This window comes from Pleurodeles waltl, chromosome 11, assembly GCF_031143425.1.
Source record: "Pleurodeles waltl isolate 20211129_DDA chromosome 11, aPleWal1.hap1.20221129, whole genome shotgun sequence".
Classification (NCBI taxonomy): Eukaryota; Metazoa; Chordata; class Amphibia; order Caudata; family Salamandridae; genus Pleurodeles; species Pleurodeles waltl.
In genome coordinates, this window is record NC_090450.1 from 900,549,366 (window position 1) to 900,567,244 (window position 17,879).

The following is a 17,879-nucleotide window of genomic DNA, read 5'->3' on the forward strand; positions in this document are numbered from 1 at the left end:
CCCTAGTATATGGTACTGAGGTACCCAGGGTATTGGGGTTCCAGGCGATCCCTATGAGCTGCAGCATTTCTTTTGCCACCCATAGGGAGCTCTGACAATTCTTACACAGGCCTGCCATTGCAGCCTGAGTGAAATAACGTCCACGTTATTTCACAGCCATTTTACACTGCACTTAAGTAACTTATAAGTCACCTATATGTCTAACCTTTACCTAGTAAAGGTTAGGTGCAAAGTTACTTAGTGTGTGGGCACCCTGGCACTAGCCAAGGGGCCCCCACATTGTTCAGGGCCAATTCCCCGGACTTTGTGAGTGCGGGGACACCATTACACGCGTGCACTACATATAGGTCACTACCTATATGTAGCTTCACAATGGTAACTCCGAATATGGCCATGTAACATGTCTATGATCATGGAATTGCCCCCTCTATGCCATCCTGGCATAGTTGGCACAATCCCATGATCCCAGTGGTCTGTAGCACAGACCCTGGTACTGCCAAACTGCCTTTCCCGGGGTTTCACTGCAGCTGCTGCTGCTGCCAACCCCTCAGACAGGTTTCTGCCCTCCTGGGGTCCAGCCAGGCTTGGCCCAGGATGGCAGAACAAAGGACTTCCTGTGAGAGAGGGTGTTACACCCTCTCCCTTTGGAAAATGGTGTGAAGGCAGGGGAGGAGTAGCCTCCCCCAGCCTCTGGAAATGCTTTCATGGGCACACATAGTGCCCATTTCTGCATAAGCCAGTCTACACCGGTTCAGGGACCCCTCAGCCCTGCTCTGGCGCGATACTGGAAAAAGGAAAGGGGAGTGACCACTCCCCTGACCTGCACCTCCCCTGGGAGGTGCCCAGAGCTCCTCCAGTGTGCTCCAGACCTCTGCCATCTTGGAAACAGAGGTGCTGCTGGCACACTGGACTGCTCTGAGTGGCCAGTGCCAGCAGGTGACGTCAGAGACTCCTTCTGATAGGCTCCTTTAGGTGTTGCTAGCCTATCCTCTCTCCTAGGTAGCCAAACCCTCTTTTCTGGCTATTTAGGGTCTCTGTCTCTGGGGATTCCTTAGATAACGAATGCAAGAGCTCATCCGAGTTCCTCTGCATCTCTCTCTTCACCTTCTGCCAAGGAATCGACTGCTGACCGCGATGGAAGCCTGCAAAACTGCAACAAAGTAGCAAAGACGACTACTGCAACTCTGTAACGCTGATCCTGCCGCCTTCTCAACTGTTTTCCTGGTGGTGCATGCTGTGGGGGTAGTCTGCCTCCTCTCTGCACTAGAAGCTCCGAAGAAATCTCCCGTGGGTCGACGGAATCGTCCCCCTGCAACCGCAGGCACCAAAGAACTGCATCACCAGTACCCTGGGTCTCCTCTCAGCACGACGAGCGAGGTCCCTTGAATCCAGCAACTCTGTCCAAGTGACTCCCACAGTCCAGTGACTCTTCAGTCCAAGTTTGGTGGAGGTAAGTCCTTGCCTCCCCATGCCAGACTGCATTGCTGGGAACCGCGACTTTTGCAGCTACTCCGGCCTCCGTGCACTTCCGGCGGAAATCCTTTGTGCACAGTCCAGCCTGGGTCCACGGCACTCTAATCTGCATTGCACGACCTCCTAAGTTGTCCTCCGGCGGCGTGGGACTCCTTTGTGCAACTTCGGGTGAGCACCGTTTCACTCTACTTCGTAGTGCCTGTTCCGGCACTTCTGCGGGTGCTGCCTGCTTCTGAGAGGGCTCCTTGTCTTGCTCGACGCCCCCTCTGTCCCCAGACGCAATTGGCGACATCCTGGTCTCTCCTGGGCCACAGCAACATCCAAAAACCCTAACCGCACGATTGGCGGTCTTTCTTCAGGAAAACACTTCTGCACGACTCTCCACGGTGTGGGGCATCCATCCTCCAAAGGGGAAGTCTCTAGCCCTTGTCGTTCCTGCAGAACCTTCAGCTTCTACTGTCCAGTAGCAGCTTCTTTGCACCCACAGCTGGCATTTCCTGGGCATCTGCCCATCTCCGACTTGCTTGTGACTTTTGGACTTGGTCCCCTTGTTCCACAGGTACCCTCGACTGGAAATCCATTGTTGTTGCATTGCTGGTTTGTGTCTTTCCTGCAGAATTCCCCTATCACGACTTCTGTTCTCTTTGGGGAACTTTAGTGCACTTTGCACTCACTTTTCAGGGTCTTGGGGTGGGCTATTTTTCTAACCCTTACTATTTTCTAATAGTCCCAGCGACCCTCTACAAGGTCACATAGGTTTGGGGTCCATTCGTGGTTCGCATTCCACTTTTGGAGTATATGGTTTGTGTTGCCCCTATCCCTATGTGTCCCCATTGCATCCTATTGTAACTATACATTGTTTGCACTGTTTTCTAATACTATTACTGCATATTTTGGTATTGTGTACATATATCTTGTGTATATTTGCTATCCTCATACTGAGGGTACACTCAGATACTTTGGCATATTGTCATAAAAATAAAGTACCTTTATTGTTAGTATATCTGTGTATTGTGTTTTCTTATGATATTGTGCATGTGACACTTGTGGTACTGTAGGAGCTTCACTTGTCTCCTAGTTCAGCCTAAGCTGCTCTGCTAAGCTACCATTATCTATCAGCCTATGCTGCTAGACACCCTATACACTAATAAGGGATACCTGGGCCTGGTGCAAGGTGTAAGTACCCCTTGGTACTCACTACAAGCCAGTCCAGCCTCCTACAGCCTCACACTAGAAGTCGGTTTGGTATTCAGGGGGCATCTTTAAGATGCCCTCTGGGTGCATGTTACAATAAATTCCACACTGGCATCAGTGTGCATTTATTGTGCTGAGAAGTTTGATCAACTTCCCAGATTTCAGTGTAGCCATTATGGAACTGTCGAGTTCTTGTTTGACAATCTCCCAGACCATATACTCTTATGGCTACCCTGCACTTACAATGTCTAAGGTTTTGCATAGACACTGTAGGGGCAGAGTGCTGATGCACATATGCCCTCACTAGTGGTATAGTGCACCCTGCCTTAGGGCTGTAAGTGCTGCCAGAGGGGTGACCTACCTATGCCACAGGCAGTGTGAGATTGGCATGGCACTCTCAGGGGAGTGCTATGTCGACTTAGTCATTTTCTTCCCACAAGCAAACACCAGCTGTGAGGCAGTGTGCATGTGCTGAGTGAGGGGTCTCCAGGGTGGCATAAGACATGCTGCAGCCCTTAGAGACCTTCCCTGGCATCAGGGCCCTTGGTACCAGGGGTACCAGTTACAAGGGACTTACCGGAGTGCCAGGGCTGTGCCAATTGTGGAAGCAAAGGTACAGTTTAGGGGAAAGAACACTAGTGTTGGGGCCTGGGTAGCGGGGTCCCAGCACACTTTCAATCATAACTGGGCATCAGCAAAGGCAAAATGTCGGGGGGTAACCATGCCAAGGAAGCATTTCCTTACAAAGAGCAAAAACAAGAAAGCGAAGAAGTCCTCAACCCCATCCTGCCAGTTCGATTCAAAAGAGAAAGTTTGAGGGCATCAGGATTTAAGCTTCACTCCTTTGAGGTCTCCAGCTACAGAACGAAAACCTTCCTCAATCCTGACTTGCTTTGAGTATCTCAGGCTATTGATGACCCCACAGCAGATTGAGTTATTCAAGGAGATTTAGCAGCAAATTTTAGTGCACTTCTGGCTCCCTCTGGTGTGCCATTAGACCTCTTGGAGTCACAGCAGCCTCCAGTAGGGCTGCCACTATCTAGCCCTCCCCTAGTGTCACCTCTTACCCCTTTGGATCTGTTGCCAAGCCTAGGCTTCATTCTGTTTTTTGGCTCTGAATCTGAACTGGGAGGCACCCCAAATGATGATGATTGGGGAGGGGGTTGCCACCCCCTCATTCTACTAATGATGTCTTATACTTTCACTTACAAAATTCCAGTGACCTTGACATATCCCAAGAAACAGAGCTTCACTTGCCATATGCCACCAACAGAGAAAAGTGCCTCATTTGCACAAGTGGATCATAAGGCACCTGTGGTACTAGAATTTGAGTTGTCCTCCATTGTGACTAAGACAAATGTTCTGATGTAGATTCTCCAACCTGGGCCAGCGACATCGGAGCCCTACTGCCATTCAGTGATCCCCCATGGATGCCTTCATGGCTGTGATTGAAGATATGTTTTTGACTGCCCATCACCTGACATCCCCTGACTGGGCACCTGTGTTGCACATGCTGGAGGCAATGTGACAACTCCTTGCAGTTTTTTGGAAAACATAGTCCTTTATTCCTTTACAATCTTGCACCTAACAAAACTTAACATGTGCTCAGAAATCCAGATTTCTGATGGGTATTTCTACCTGCAGATTCCTGACCCGAATAAACCCCCCTAGGTGTCAAGCTGGATCTGGAAACTACAAAGCTCTTGCGTCATCTGTATGTGGCACTGGCATCAGTTGACATTGGAAGTGATGCCAGATGACAAAGCCATATTATACCCTCCCGGTGCAACCATGTCAGCTCTCTTTTTCCTGCACCTTCGACGTAGATGCTTTGATCACTTTCTCCTGAGACTTGTGAGTTTCTATTCTCCCTCTTTGTTGTTGTGCCATGTCTCCACCTAAATGGTCAGACTTTAAACCCTTACATGAAAGCACCCGTTTTGGCATGGTTAGCTCCCACCTTTCGCCTGGTATCTGATGTGATTTCAACTGAAAGTGCACTGGGTTCCTGCGAACCAGGGCCCCAGTGCCAGATCTCTTTCGACTGCACAGTTGTTTCCTGTAGGAAAATGCCGCTGTTGGCATGGTCACCCTCACTTTTTGCTTAGTGTTGATGCCAGCTTTGATTGGAAGTGTGCTGGGACCCTGCTAACCAGGCCCCAGCACCAGTGTTCTTTCCCCAAAACTGTACCTTTGTTTCCACAATTGGTACAGCCCTGGCACACAGTTAAGTCTCTTGTAAAAGGTACCCCTGGTACCAAGGGCCCTGTGGCCAGGGAAGGTCCCTACGGGCTGCAGCATGTATTATGCCACCTCAGGGACCCCTCACTTAGTACTTGCACACTGCTTAGCAGCTTGTGTGTGCTAGTGGGGAGAAAAGACAATCGACATGGCACTCCCCTCAGAGTACCATGCCCCCCAAACCACTGCCTGTGGCATATGTAAGTCATCCCTCTAGCAGGTCTTACAGCCCTAAGGCAGGGTGCACTATACCACAGGGGACGGCATAACTGCATGAGCACTATGTCCCTACGGTGTATAAGTCAATTCTTAGACATTGTAATTGCAGGGTAGCCATACTGAGCACCATAATGGCTACACTGAATACTGGGAAGAGTGGTATCAAACCTCTCAGCACAATAAACCCACACTGATGCCAGTATGGGATGTATTGAAAAATGCACACAGATGGCATCATAGAGATGCCCCCTCTGTATATTAGTCCAACTGCTAGTGCAAGGCTGACCGGTCTGTGCCACCTGCCACTTCCAGGCGGGTTTCTGACCACATGGGGCGAGTGCCTTTGAGAACTCACTGGTCAGAAACAAAGCCTGTCATGGGTGGAGGTGCTTCAGACCTACCCCTGCAGGAACTGTAACACCTGTTGGTGAACCTCAAAAGCTCAAGCCTGGTGTTAGAGTGCCCCAGGGCACTCCAGCTAGTGGAGATGCCCACCCCTCAGACAAGCCCCCACTTTTGGTGGCAAGTCCAGAGGGATAATGAGAAAAACAAGGAGGACTCAACCCCTCAGCCAGGACCACCCCTAAGGTGTCCAGAGCTGAAGTGACCCCCCTCCTTGAGAAATCTGCCATCTTGCTTTGGAGGATTAGGACCAATAGGGCAGGGATGTACCCCCCTCCCCAGAGGGAGTGGGCACAAGAAGGGTGTAGCCACCCTCAGGGACAGTAGCCATTGGCAACTGCCCCCTGACCCTAAAACACCCCTACGTTTAGTATTTAGGGGTGACCCTGAACCCAACTTTTCAGATTCCTGATGACCTCAAGAAAGAAGAACGGCTGAGCTGAAAACCACGCAGAGAAGGAGACAACAACAGACTCTGCCCAAGCTCTACCGGCCTGTCTCCTGCTTCAAAGAGCTGCAAGAAAAGAAGCGACACTTTCTACAGGACCAGCAACCCCTGAAAAGCCTCCAGGGGACTGCCTGCATCAACGAGGACCAAGAAACTCCAGTGGACGTGTCCAAAAAGAAGACTAAGAAACTAACCTCACTCCAGAAGTGAGTCCACCTACTCTGCATCAGACACCCCCTGCCCGTGTCCAGAGAAAACAACTATCCAGAGAGGACCCCCAGGCGACTCCAACGACGTCCCCACCCTTTGCTGACCTCTCTGCACCCCCACAATGACGCCTGCAGAGGGAATCCTGAGGACCCCCCTGACCGCGACTGCCCGGGACGAAGATATCCGATGCCTCTAGAAGCACTGCACCCGCAGCCCCCAGGCCCATGAGAAACAGACCACGGTGCAGCAAGGACCAGCAGGCGGCCCTCACCCTTGTCCAGTCGGTGCCGGGCCCGAGAAGCCCCCCTGTGCCCTGCCTGCAGCATCTGAGGGACCCCGGGGTCCCTCCACTGAAAACTATTGAACACCAGACGCCTGTTTGCCCACTGCACCCGGCCGCCCCAGTGCCGCTGAGGGTGTGTGTTGTGTGCCTACTTGCCCCCCCCCCGAACCCCTCCACTGTGCTCTACCAAACCCCACTGTTCTGCCCTCCGAGGACGCAAGTACTTACATGCAGGCAGGCTGGAACCGGAGTACTCCCTGTCTCTATAGGGGCCCACGTTATTTTGGCTCCTGTTTGACCTCTGCACCTGACCAGCCCTGCGTCGCTGGTGCTGGGGTTACCTGGAACCTCCAATGGTGAGCTTCCTGTGCCCCGGAGACTTAACCCGTAAGTGTGGTACTTACCTCAAAAACTGTACTTTACTTACCTCCCCCAGGAACTGTTGAAAATTTCAGTGTCCACTTTCAAAATACCTTTTTGCCATTTTTCTTATGAAAACTGTGTACAATATTGATTCTATTCAAAGTACTAAGTATTACTATGCAAAGTACCTTTCATTTAATGTACTTACCTGCTAAATGAATCTTGTGGTTCTAGAAATAAATTAACAAAATAATGTTTTTCTATATAAAAACCTATTGGCCTGGAGTTAAGTCATTGAGTGTGTTTTCATTTATTGCTTGTGTGTGTAGAACAAAGGCTTAACACTATCCTCTGATAAGCCTAACTGCTCGACCACACTACCACAAATAGAGCATTAGTATTATCTATTATTGCCTCTGTCAAGCCTCTTGGGCAACCCCTGGACTCTGTGCATGCTGTATCTCATTTTCAGATAGTATATACAGAGCCAGCTTCCTACATTTCCCCAATTGGCAAAACCTTTAGCACCCTCTGTAAGTCCCTGGTAAATGGTACCTCTGGTACCTAGGGACTGAGGTGCTAAAGAGGGTCCCTAAGGGCTGCAGCACAAATTATGCCACCCTGAGGGACTCCTCACCAAGCATATGACAGACTGCCATTGCAGGCTGCATGTCTTGTTGCAGACAGAAGTGAAAACACAACGTGGCACACAGCCTGTGTGCCATGTTGCCTAACACTGCATGCAATATATGTAAGTCACCCCTCTAGCAAGCCTTACAGACTTATGGCAGGGTGCAGTATATTAAATGTGAGGGCATATCTGCACAAGCAGATATGCCCCTGCTATATCTTTGTTGATTCTCAGACATAGTAAGTAACCAGGGAAGCCATTTTGAATAAATTGTGCTGGACACTGGTCAATACGAGTTCCCCAGCTATGTGATGGCTTCACTAAAAGTAGGGAGGTTTGGTACCAAAAATCTTGTACGGGTAAACCCACACTGTTTGATTTACCAATACATGCACCCAGAGGGCACCTTATAGGTACCCTATGAAAACCTACCAGCTTACTAGTGTGTTGACTGACTGGTCCTGAGCAGTTCAGCCACTTTAGCCACATTTCTGACCCCCTTAAGTGAGAGCCAGTGCTCTCGAAGGCCAAAGATAATCCATCAGTGAGAGATTTGTTGAGCGTACTACTCACCTGCACTGAGTGGGGATGTTGACACCTCCTCCAGGCAGGATGGACATACTGGGGAGGGAAGCTTCAACGGCATATCTGCCTTTGTAATGAAACCCCAGTCTCTCCAATGGCTGAGATGGCCAACCCCCCTGTCCTGGCCCAACTTCTTGGCAGCAAGACAGGTGGGATAATTAGTTTGATTAGGAGGTGTGTCCACATCATGCCAGTCCCACCTCTGAGGTGGAAGAGCTGAAATGAACACCACTTTTTAAATTTCTCCATCTTGTTTTGAGTGGAATTAGACCTCTGGGGTCAGGGTTATGCCCATTTCCCAATGGAAGTGGTCATAAAGAGGGTGTAGTCCCCCTAAAGGTGGGCAACCCATTGGATGCTGTAGGGAAATGCCTCCCTTGGCATGGTTACCCCCTAACTTTTTGCCTTTTGTTGATGCTAGTTATGATTGAAAGTGTGCCGGGATCACTCTAGCAGGCATTACAGCCCTAAGGGAGGATGCACTTTACCACAGGTGAGGGCATAATTGTATGAATACTATGCCCCTACAATGTCTAAGCCAAATCTTAGACATTGTAAGTGCAGGGTAGCCATAAAGAGTATATGGTCTGGGAGTCTGTCAGACACAAACTCCACAGTTCCATAATGGCTACACTAAAATCTGGGAAGTTTGGTATCAAACTTCTCAGCACAATAAATGCACACTGATGCCAGTGTTGAATTAATTGTAAAATGAACCCAGAGGGCATCTTAGAGATGCCCCTTGAATACCAATCCGACTTCTAGTGTTGGGCTAACCAGTTTCTGCCAGCCTGCCACAACCAGACGAGTTGCTGACCACATGGGGAGAGCGCCTTTGTCACTCTGTGGCCAGGAACAAAGCCTGTACTGGGTGGAGGTGCTTCTCACCTCCCCCTGCAGGAACTATAACACCTGGCTGTGAGCCTCAAAGGCTCATCCCTTTTGTTACCGCGCCACAGGGCATCCCAGCCAGTGGAGATGCCCACCCCTCCGGCCACTTCCCCTGCTTTTGGCGGCAAGGCTTGAGGAGATAATGAGGAAAACAAGGAGGAGTCACCTACCAGCCAGGACAGCCCCTAAAGTGCCTTGAGCTGAGGTAACCCCTGCCTTTAGAAATCCTTAATCTTAGTTTTGGAGGCTTCCCCCAATAGGATTAGGGATGTGCCCCCCCTCCCCTCAGGGAGGAGGCACAAAGAGGGTGTAGCCACCCTCCAGGACAGTAGCCATTGGCTACTGCCCCCCAGACCTAAACACACCCCTATATTTTGTATTTAGGGGCACCCCAGAACCCAGGAAATCAGATTCCTGCAACCTGAAACAAGAAGAAGGACTGCTGACCTGAAAGCTCTGCAGAGTCAACGGAGACCACAACTGCTTTGGCCCCAGCCCTACCGGCCTGTTTCCTGACTTGAAGAAAACTGCAACAACGAAGCCTCAGAGGACTGCCCTGAACCTAAGGACCAAGAAACTCCTGTGAGCAGCGGCTCTGCTCAACAAAAGCAGCAATATTGCAACTTACTTGCAACTTCTAAGGACTTCACGCTTCCCGCCAGAAACGTGAGACTTCAACCTCTGCACCTGACGCCCCCGGCTCGAGATCCACAGAACCAACACCATAAGGAGGACTCCAGGCGACTGCGACCCCGTGAGTAGCACGAGACAACCCCCCTGGACTCCCACAGCGACGCATGCAGAAAGAATCCAGAGGCTCCCCCTGACCGTGACTGCCTGTAACAAAGAACCTGACGCCTGGACCAAGCACTGCACCCGCAGCCCCCAGGACCAGAAGGAACCGAACCTCCGTGCAGGAGTGACCCCCCAGGCGACCCTCTGCCTAGTCGGTAGCTGGCGCGAGAAACCCCCGTGCCCTGCCTGCACTGCTAGAGTGACCCCCATGTCTCTCCATTGAATCCAATACAAAACCCGACACCTGCTTTGCACACTGCACCCGGCTGCCCCTGTGCCGCTGAGGGTGTGTTTTGTGTGCCTACTTGTGCCCCCCTCCCAACCCCCCCCCCCAGTGCTCTACAAAACTCCCCTGGTCTGCTCTCCGAGGAAGCAGGTACTTACCTGCTGGCAGACTGGAACCGGAGCACCCCTGTTCTCCATAGGCGCCTATGTGTTTTGGGCACCTCTTCGACCTCTGCACCCGACCGGCCCTGAGCTGCTGGTGTGGTAACTTTGGGGTTGCCTTCAAGCCCAAATGGTGGGCTGTCTATGCCCAGAAACTGAAACTTGTAAGTGCCTTACTTACCTGACAAACTAACCATTACTTACCTCCCCCAGGATCTGTTGATTTTTGCAGTGTCCACTTTTAAAATAGCTTATTGCCATTTTAACAAAAGCTGTATGTGTTATTGCTCTACTTCAAAGTTCCTAACTTACCTATGTGGAGTACCTTGCGTCTTATGTTTTTACTTCAAATCTTGAACTTGTGGTTCTAAAAATAAATTAAGAAAATATATATTTCTATATAAAAACAATTGGCCTGGAGTTAAGTCTTTGAGTGTGTGTTCTCATTTATTGCCTGTGTTTTTAAAACAAATGCTTAACACTACCCTCTGATAAGCCTACTGCTCGACCACACTACCACAAAATAGAGCATTAGAATTATCTAATTTTGCCACTACCCTACCTCTAAGGGGAACCCTTGGACTCTGTGCACCCATTCTCTTACTTTGAGATAGTATATACAGAGCCAACTTCCTACAGAGCATATATGTGACTCGGTTCTGTCTCTTCTGGGCTAACGCACCGCTTTAGTTCGGATCCAGTCTGGCACCTGCCCCATATCCTAAAGGTGAAAACATGCAGTAAAGAAGTAACTTGTTCTTCTAGAGGAGGTTTCATGTGGCAGTTTTCTATGGACTGTTCCCATGAGGAGTACTGTTAGTATTGATCGGTATAAGGCTGGCTCTCTGTCTTGAGTGGCACAATGGGTGAAAAATAATTTGTTGCAGTGCTACCAAGAGTGATTGCCAGTGGTTTAGACTGTCTGCAAGCATCCCTTTCATAACCTTTTGTGTGTTTGAATTTGAAGGTAAAGGCTGTGATCAGACCGGTATAGATGGAAAGATTAGGATGACACAAGTGTTTTTTCCTGGGCTTGAATTGAATCATGTATATTGCCTTTAGAATGTGTTGGGAATTTCCATATTTAGAGTAGCGTGTGTGTTTTAATAATTTATTTGAAGGCATTGTTGATTATGTTTCCCCCCCAATGTGAATTGAAGTCCCCTAACTGTATTTTGTTGATAAAGGTTCATGGTTGTTGTGAGGTCCATGTGATGTTCCTTGAAGTTGTAGTTTGATTTTGGAAACTTAGGTTAAAGTGGAGAGTGTCAGATGAATGTAAATGTATAGCAGTTGACATAACGTTATGTTGGTTTTAGCAGTTAAGGATCCTGAATCTCTTTACATGTTTGCAAAACTTTCATTTGCGTCCTTTATGTCTTGGTGAAGTATTTTTAAATATTGATGTACAAAGTGTTGGTTGATATTTTTTAGAGCCTCCTTGGTGTGGTTACCCCCTGATGTTTTGCCTTTTGTGATGCCAAGTTATGATTTGAAAGTGTGCTGAGGCCTGCTAACCAGATCCCAGCACCAGTGTTCTTTCCCTAAACCTGTACCTTTGTTTCCACAATTGGCACACCCTGGCATCCAGGTAAGTCCCTTGTAACTGGTACCCCTGGTACCAAGAGCCCTGATGCCAGGGAAGGTCTCTAAGGGCTGCAGCATGTTTTATGCCACCCTGGGGACCTCTCACTCAGCACAGACACACTGCTTGCCAGCTTGTGTGTGCTGGTGGGGAGAAAATGACTAAGTCGACATGGCACTCCCCTCAGGGTGCCACGCCAACCTCACACTGCCTATGGCATAGATAAGTCACCCCTCTAGCAGGCCTTACAGACCTAAGGCAGGGTGCACTATACCATAGGTGCATGAGCACTAGGCCCCTACAGTGTCTAAGCAAAACCTTAGACATTGTAAGTGCAGGGTAGCCATAAGAGTATATGGTCTGGGAGTCTGTTAAACACGAACTCCACAGCACCATAATGACTACACTGAAAACTGGGAAGTTTGGTATCAAACTTCTCAGCACAATAAATGCACACTGATGCCAGGGTACATTTTATTGTGAAATACACCCCAGAGGGCATCTTAGAGATGCCCCCTGAAAACATACCCGACTTCCAGTGTGGGCTGACTAGTTTTGCCAGTCTGCCACACAACAGACATGTTGCTGGCCACATGGGGAGTGGCTAGTAACAAAGCCTGTACTGGGTGGAGGTGCTTCTCACCTCCCCCTGCAGGAACTGTAACACCTGGCGGTGAGCCTCAAAGGCTCACCCCCTTTGTTACAGCGCCACAGGGCACTCCAGCTAGTGGAGATGCCCGCCCCCTCCGGCCACGGCCCCACTTTTGGCAGCAAGGCCGGAGAGATAATGAGAAAAACAAGGAGCAGTCCCTAAGGTGCCCTGAGCTGAGGTGACTCTGACTTTTAGAAATCCTCCATCTTGCAGACGGAGGATTCCCCCAATAGGATTAGGGATGTGACCCATCCCCTCAGGGAGGAGGCACAAAGAGGGTGTAGCCACCCTCAGGGCTAGTAGCCATTGGCTACTAAGCCCCCAGACCTAAACACACCCCTAAATTGAGTATTTAGGGGCTCCCAGAACCTAGCAAGATAGATTCCTGCAACCTGAAGACGAAGAAGGACTGCTGACCTGAAAGCCCTGCAGAGAAGACGGAGACACCAACTGCTTTGGCCCCAGCGCTACCGGCCTGTCTCCCCCCTTCAAGAAAAACTGCAACAGCGACGTGTTCCTCAGGGTCCAGTGACCTCTGAAGCCTCAGAGGACTACCCTGCATCTAAAAGGACCAAGAACTCCCGAGGACAGCGGCTCTGCTCCAAAGAAGAAACAACTTTGCAACAAAGAAACAAACTTTAAAGGACTGCACGTTTCCTGCCGGAAGCGTGAGACTTTCCACTCTGCACCTGACCCCCCCCCCCCCTCCCCCCCTGACCGCGACTGCCTTCTTCTAAGAACCCGACACCTGGTAAAGGCACTGCACCCACAGCCCCCAGGACCTGAAGGATCCGACTTCCAGTGCATAAGCGACCCCCAGGTGGCCCTCTCTCTTGCACAGGTGGTGGCTACGCCGAGGAGCCCCCCCCCCCTTGCCAGCCTGCTTCGCTGAAGAGACCCCTGGGTCTCCCATTGAAACCAATTGCAAACCCGACGCCTGTTTGCACTCTGCACCCGGCCGCCCCGTGCCGCTGAGGGTGTACTTTTTGTGCTGACTTGTGTCCCCCCCGGTGCCCTACAAAACCCCCCTGGTCTGCCCTCCAAAGTCGCAGGTACTTACCTGCTGGCAGACTGGAACCGGGGCACCCCCTTCTCCATTGAAGCCTATGCGTTTTGGGCACCACTTTGACCTCTGCACCTGACCGGCCCTGAGCTGCTGGTGTGGTAACTTTGGGGTTGCCTTGAACCCCCTACGGTGGGCTACCTTGGACCCAACTTTGAACCCTGTAGGTGGTTTACTTACTTGCAAAACTAACCAATACTTACCTCCCCCAGGAACTGTTGAAATTTGCACTGTCTAGTTTTAAAATAGCTTATTGCCGTTTTTGTGAAAACTGTACATGCTATTTTGCTGATTCAAAGTTCCTATGGCACCTAAGTGAAGTACCTTTCATTTGAAGTATTGATTGTAAATCTTGAACCTGTGGCTCTTAAAATAAACTAAGAAAATATATTTTTCTATTCAAAAACCTATCGGCCTGGAATTGTCTTTGAGTGTGTGTTCCTCATTTATTGCCTGTGTGTGTACAACAAATGCTTAACACTATCCTCTGATAAGCCTACTGCTCGACCACACTACCACAAACTAGAGCATTAGAATTATCTCTTTTTGCCACTATCATACATCTTAGGGGAACCCTTGGACTCTGTGCATGCTATTTCTTACTTTGAAATAGTACATACAGAGCCAACTTTCTACAGTAACTATATTTTCAAGACACATTTTGTGAGTACAAAGCATTATGGAACATTGTTGTGGGTCTGCTGTGGAGAAGAGTTGAAAATGTGAAAGTTTCAGTAGTTGGAAGTGAATTAAACTGGCCGTAGTAGGTTAGCCTGAATTTGCTATTAAGCCTTTTTTTAAATTGTTGACTATGTTTGTATGGGGGAGAACTCATTTTTGTTTCACCCATGAATATTGCCATTATTTCTTTTTTCTGTCTAGAATGCTCCTGAACAGTTTCCATCTGAAGAATTTCCAATTTCTGATTCCAAAGTCAGTATAGATGTCAATTTTCCTGGGGCTGCCTTTGTTATTGTTTCCTGTAAGGAGGGACAAACCGGATTCCGCAAAGAGTAAGTTGTTGGATATGTATTATATGCTCTGGTTATAAACCTTCCAATTCCAAAATTAGATCTTACGTAATAGAAATGAATTACACTTTATCTTTTGAAATTTTTTTTTATCTTACCTTGCCTTGAAAACGTGGAATTATTTTGTATTATGATAGGAGTTACCTCTAAAATATTGGTTTAATCTAAGTGTGATGTAAGAAGATTTTATTGGGTAAATAGGATAGTCTGTTTTGAAGTATGTGCAACAGAATCTTGATGTAACCTACAAATACTAGTGTGGATTACTATTTAAGTTACGGGAGATATCTAATGTAGGAAAGTAGGATCTTTCTGACATGGTTGCTTCCACTTTTTGCTTAGTGTCAGTGTGTTTTGACTGTAGTACACTGGGATCCTGCTAACAGGACCCCAGTGTCAGTGTTCTCTCCCCTAAATGTGGTTGGTAAGCATTTCTTACAAACAACAATTGGCATACTGGTGTACTCCTGCAAGTCTCTGGTATATTGTACTTACGTACTCAGGGCATTGGTATATCAGGAGTTCCCCATGGGCTGCAACATGTACTATGCCACCCATTGGAGCCCATGCAAACTATGTCCACAGGCCTGCCATTGCAGCCAGTGTGAAATGGTGCAAGCACCTTTCACCCCAGATATAAGGTTTAACTTAAATCATGGCCACTACAGTTTGACCGTGTAAGTCACCGTTAAGATAGACCCTTCAGCCCAAGGGCAGGGTGCACCGTTCTAAGTGTGAAGGCACCCTTGCATGAGCAGAGGTACCCCCTACAAACCCCAGACCATTTATTTTCTGGTCTTTGTAAGTGCGAGCCATTCTAAGGTATATAGTGGACACTGATCATTACGAAATGTTCAGCTTACATAATGGGTGCTCTGAACCTAGTCATGTTTGGTATCAAACATGTTGGAATCTTGCAACTACACCGGTTACAAGGTTATTTGCATGATACCATGTACTTTGTGGGTTCCTTAGGTGACCCGCATGTCTGCCCTTCTTCCAAAACCAGTTCCATCTAGTGCAGGAGCCTCCAGGCTCCCACTCTGGTGAGAAACACACAAAGGACAGGGGAGTGACCACCACCCTGTCCAGCTCCTCCTCTAGGGGGGTGTTCAGCGCTTTGCCATTTGATCACTTGATTCTGCCATCTTGGAAACCGATGAGCATAGGTCTCTGGGAACAGCTGACTGGTCAGCCAAGTTGAGTAGGATCCCTGATCCCATCTGATAGGTTGGTCACCGCAGTAGTCGCCCACCCTCTTTCCTGGGTTATTTAAGGGCTCCCCCGAGGGTGGGACACTAAATTCGTTTTCATGATTTCTTCTGCAATCTGGACACTGGCTTCTGCTGCTAGACTTCGTCTGGAACCAAGACAAGACTGCAACTGGTAGGATGGCTCCTACTGCAACTTTATTCCTGAACATTGGAAGTACTCTGTGTTGGAGGCTGGCCTGGCTTATAGTGGGTACCTTGTGGTGCTTACACCCTGTGCCAGGTCCAGTTATCCCTTATTAGTAGAATAGAGGTGTTTCTACCAGCTTAGGCTGATAGAAGGTAGCTATGGCAAAGTAGCTTAGGCTGAACTAGGAGACATGCAAAGCTCCTACTGTACCACTTATATCATATAGCACAATATCATAAGAAAACACAATGCTCAGAGGTACTAAAAAATAAGGTACTTTATTTTTATGACAATATGCCAAAAGTATCTCAGAGAATACCCTCACTTAGGAGGTTAGTAATATACACAAGATATATGTACACAAACCCAAAACAGGTAAGTAACAGTAAGAAAAGTAGTGCAAGCAATGTAGAATCACAATAGGATGGAATAGGTGAATATAGGTCTAGAGGCAACACAAACCATATACTCCAAAAGTGGAATGTGAATTACAAATGGACCCCAGACCTATGGGAAGTTGTAGAGGGTCGCTGAGACTGTGAGAAAACAGTAAGGGTGTCCAAAATACCCCACCCCAAAACCCTGAAAAGTAGGAGTAAATTTACCCTACTACCCTGGAAAGACACAATAGTCGTGATAGGGGATTCTGCAAGAACCACAAGCACCAGCAAAACACTGAAGACGGATTCCTGGACATGAGGGACCTGCAAGGCAAGGGGGCAATTTCCAAGAGTCGCGATAGTGTCCGGGGGGAGGGGAAGGAGCCCAGGAAACCCCTGATGAAGGTGCAAAAGGGCTGCCTCCGGGTGGAAGAAGCTGAAGATTCTGCAACAACGAAAAGGGCTAGGAACTTCTCCTCTGGGTGGAAGATGTCCCACGGCGTGCCAGGTGTTGCAGAAGTGTTTCCATGCAGAAATACCGCAAACAAGCCTTGCTAGCTGCAAGGGTCGCTGTAGAGGTTTTTGGGTGCTGCTGGGGACCAGGAAGGACCAGGATGTCGCCCCTTGGAGGAGGAGACAGTGGGGGCGCTCAGCAACTCAGAGAGCCCCCGCAGAAGCAGGCAGCACCCGCAGAAGTACCGGAGCAGGCACTTAGAAGATTTGTGAAACCGGAGTCACAAAAGGAGGGTCCCACGACGTCGGAGTCCAACTCAGAGGGTTGAACACTGCAGGACGGAGTGCTGGGGACCCAGGCTAGGCTGTGCACAAAGGAATCCTTGGAGAAGTGCACAGAAGCCGGAGCAGCTGCAAATCACGCAGTACACAGGTTTGCTGTCTGGTGTGGGGCGGCAAGGACTTACCTCCACCAAACTTGGACTGAAGGATCACTGGACTGTGGGGGTCACTTGGATCCAGCTCCTGTGTTCCAGGGACCATACTCGTCAGGTTGAGAGGGGACCCAGAGGACCGGTGATGCAGTCTTTTGGTGCCTGCGTTAGCAGGGGGAAGATTCCGTCGACCCACAGGAGATTTCTTCTTGGCTTCCAGTGCAGGTTGAAGGGAGACAGCCCTCAGAGCATGTACCACCAGAAAACAGTTGAGAAAGCCGGCAGGATGAGTCGCTACAATGTTGCTGGTAGTCGTCTTGCTACTTTGTTGGGGTTTTGCAGGCGTCCTGGAGCAGTCAGCGGTCGATCCTTGGCAGAAGTCGAAGAAGGAAGTGCAGAGGAACTCTGGTGAGCTCTTGCATTCGTTATCTGAAGAATACCCCAGAGGAGAGACCCTAAATAGCCAGAAAAGGAGGTTTGGCTACCAAGAAAAGAGGTTTGGCTACCAAGAGAGGTAAGAACCTATCAGAAGGGGTCTCTGATGTCACCTGCTGGCACTGGCCACTCAGAGCAGTCCAGTGTGCCCCCAACACCTCTGAATCCAAGATGGCAGAGGTCTGGGACACACTGGATGAGCTCTGGGCACCTCCCCTGGAAGGTACTGGTCAGGGGAGTGGTCACTCCCCTTTCCTTTGTCCAGTTTCGCGCCAGAGCAGGGCTGGGGAATCCCTGAACCGGTGTAGACTGGCTTATGCAGA

General features: G+C 49.2%; 1 protein-coding gene across 5 annotated transcripts in view; it reads left to right on the forward strand.

The window, feature by feature from the left end:
• Positions 1–17,879, forward strand: part of HECTD4 (HECT domain E3 ubiquitin protein ligase 4) — a 1,724,100-nt gene that overhangs the window by 1,247,250 nt on the left and 458,971 nt on the right. For all 5 annotated transcript variants that reach the window (XR_011199486.1, XM_069214810.1, XM_069214812.1 and 2 more), the window contains exon 58: positions 14,305–14,435. Coding sequence is in view for 4 of the 5 variants with exons in the window: in XM_069214810.1 (XP_069070911.1) it covers positions 14,305–14,435 (131 nt within the window). In the remaining variant the exon portion in view is untranslated. The remainder of the gene's footprint in view (positions 1–14,304; positions 14,436–17,879) is intronic.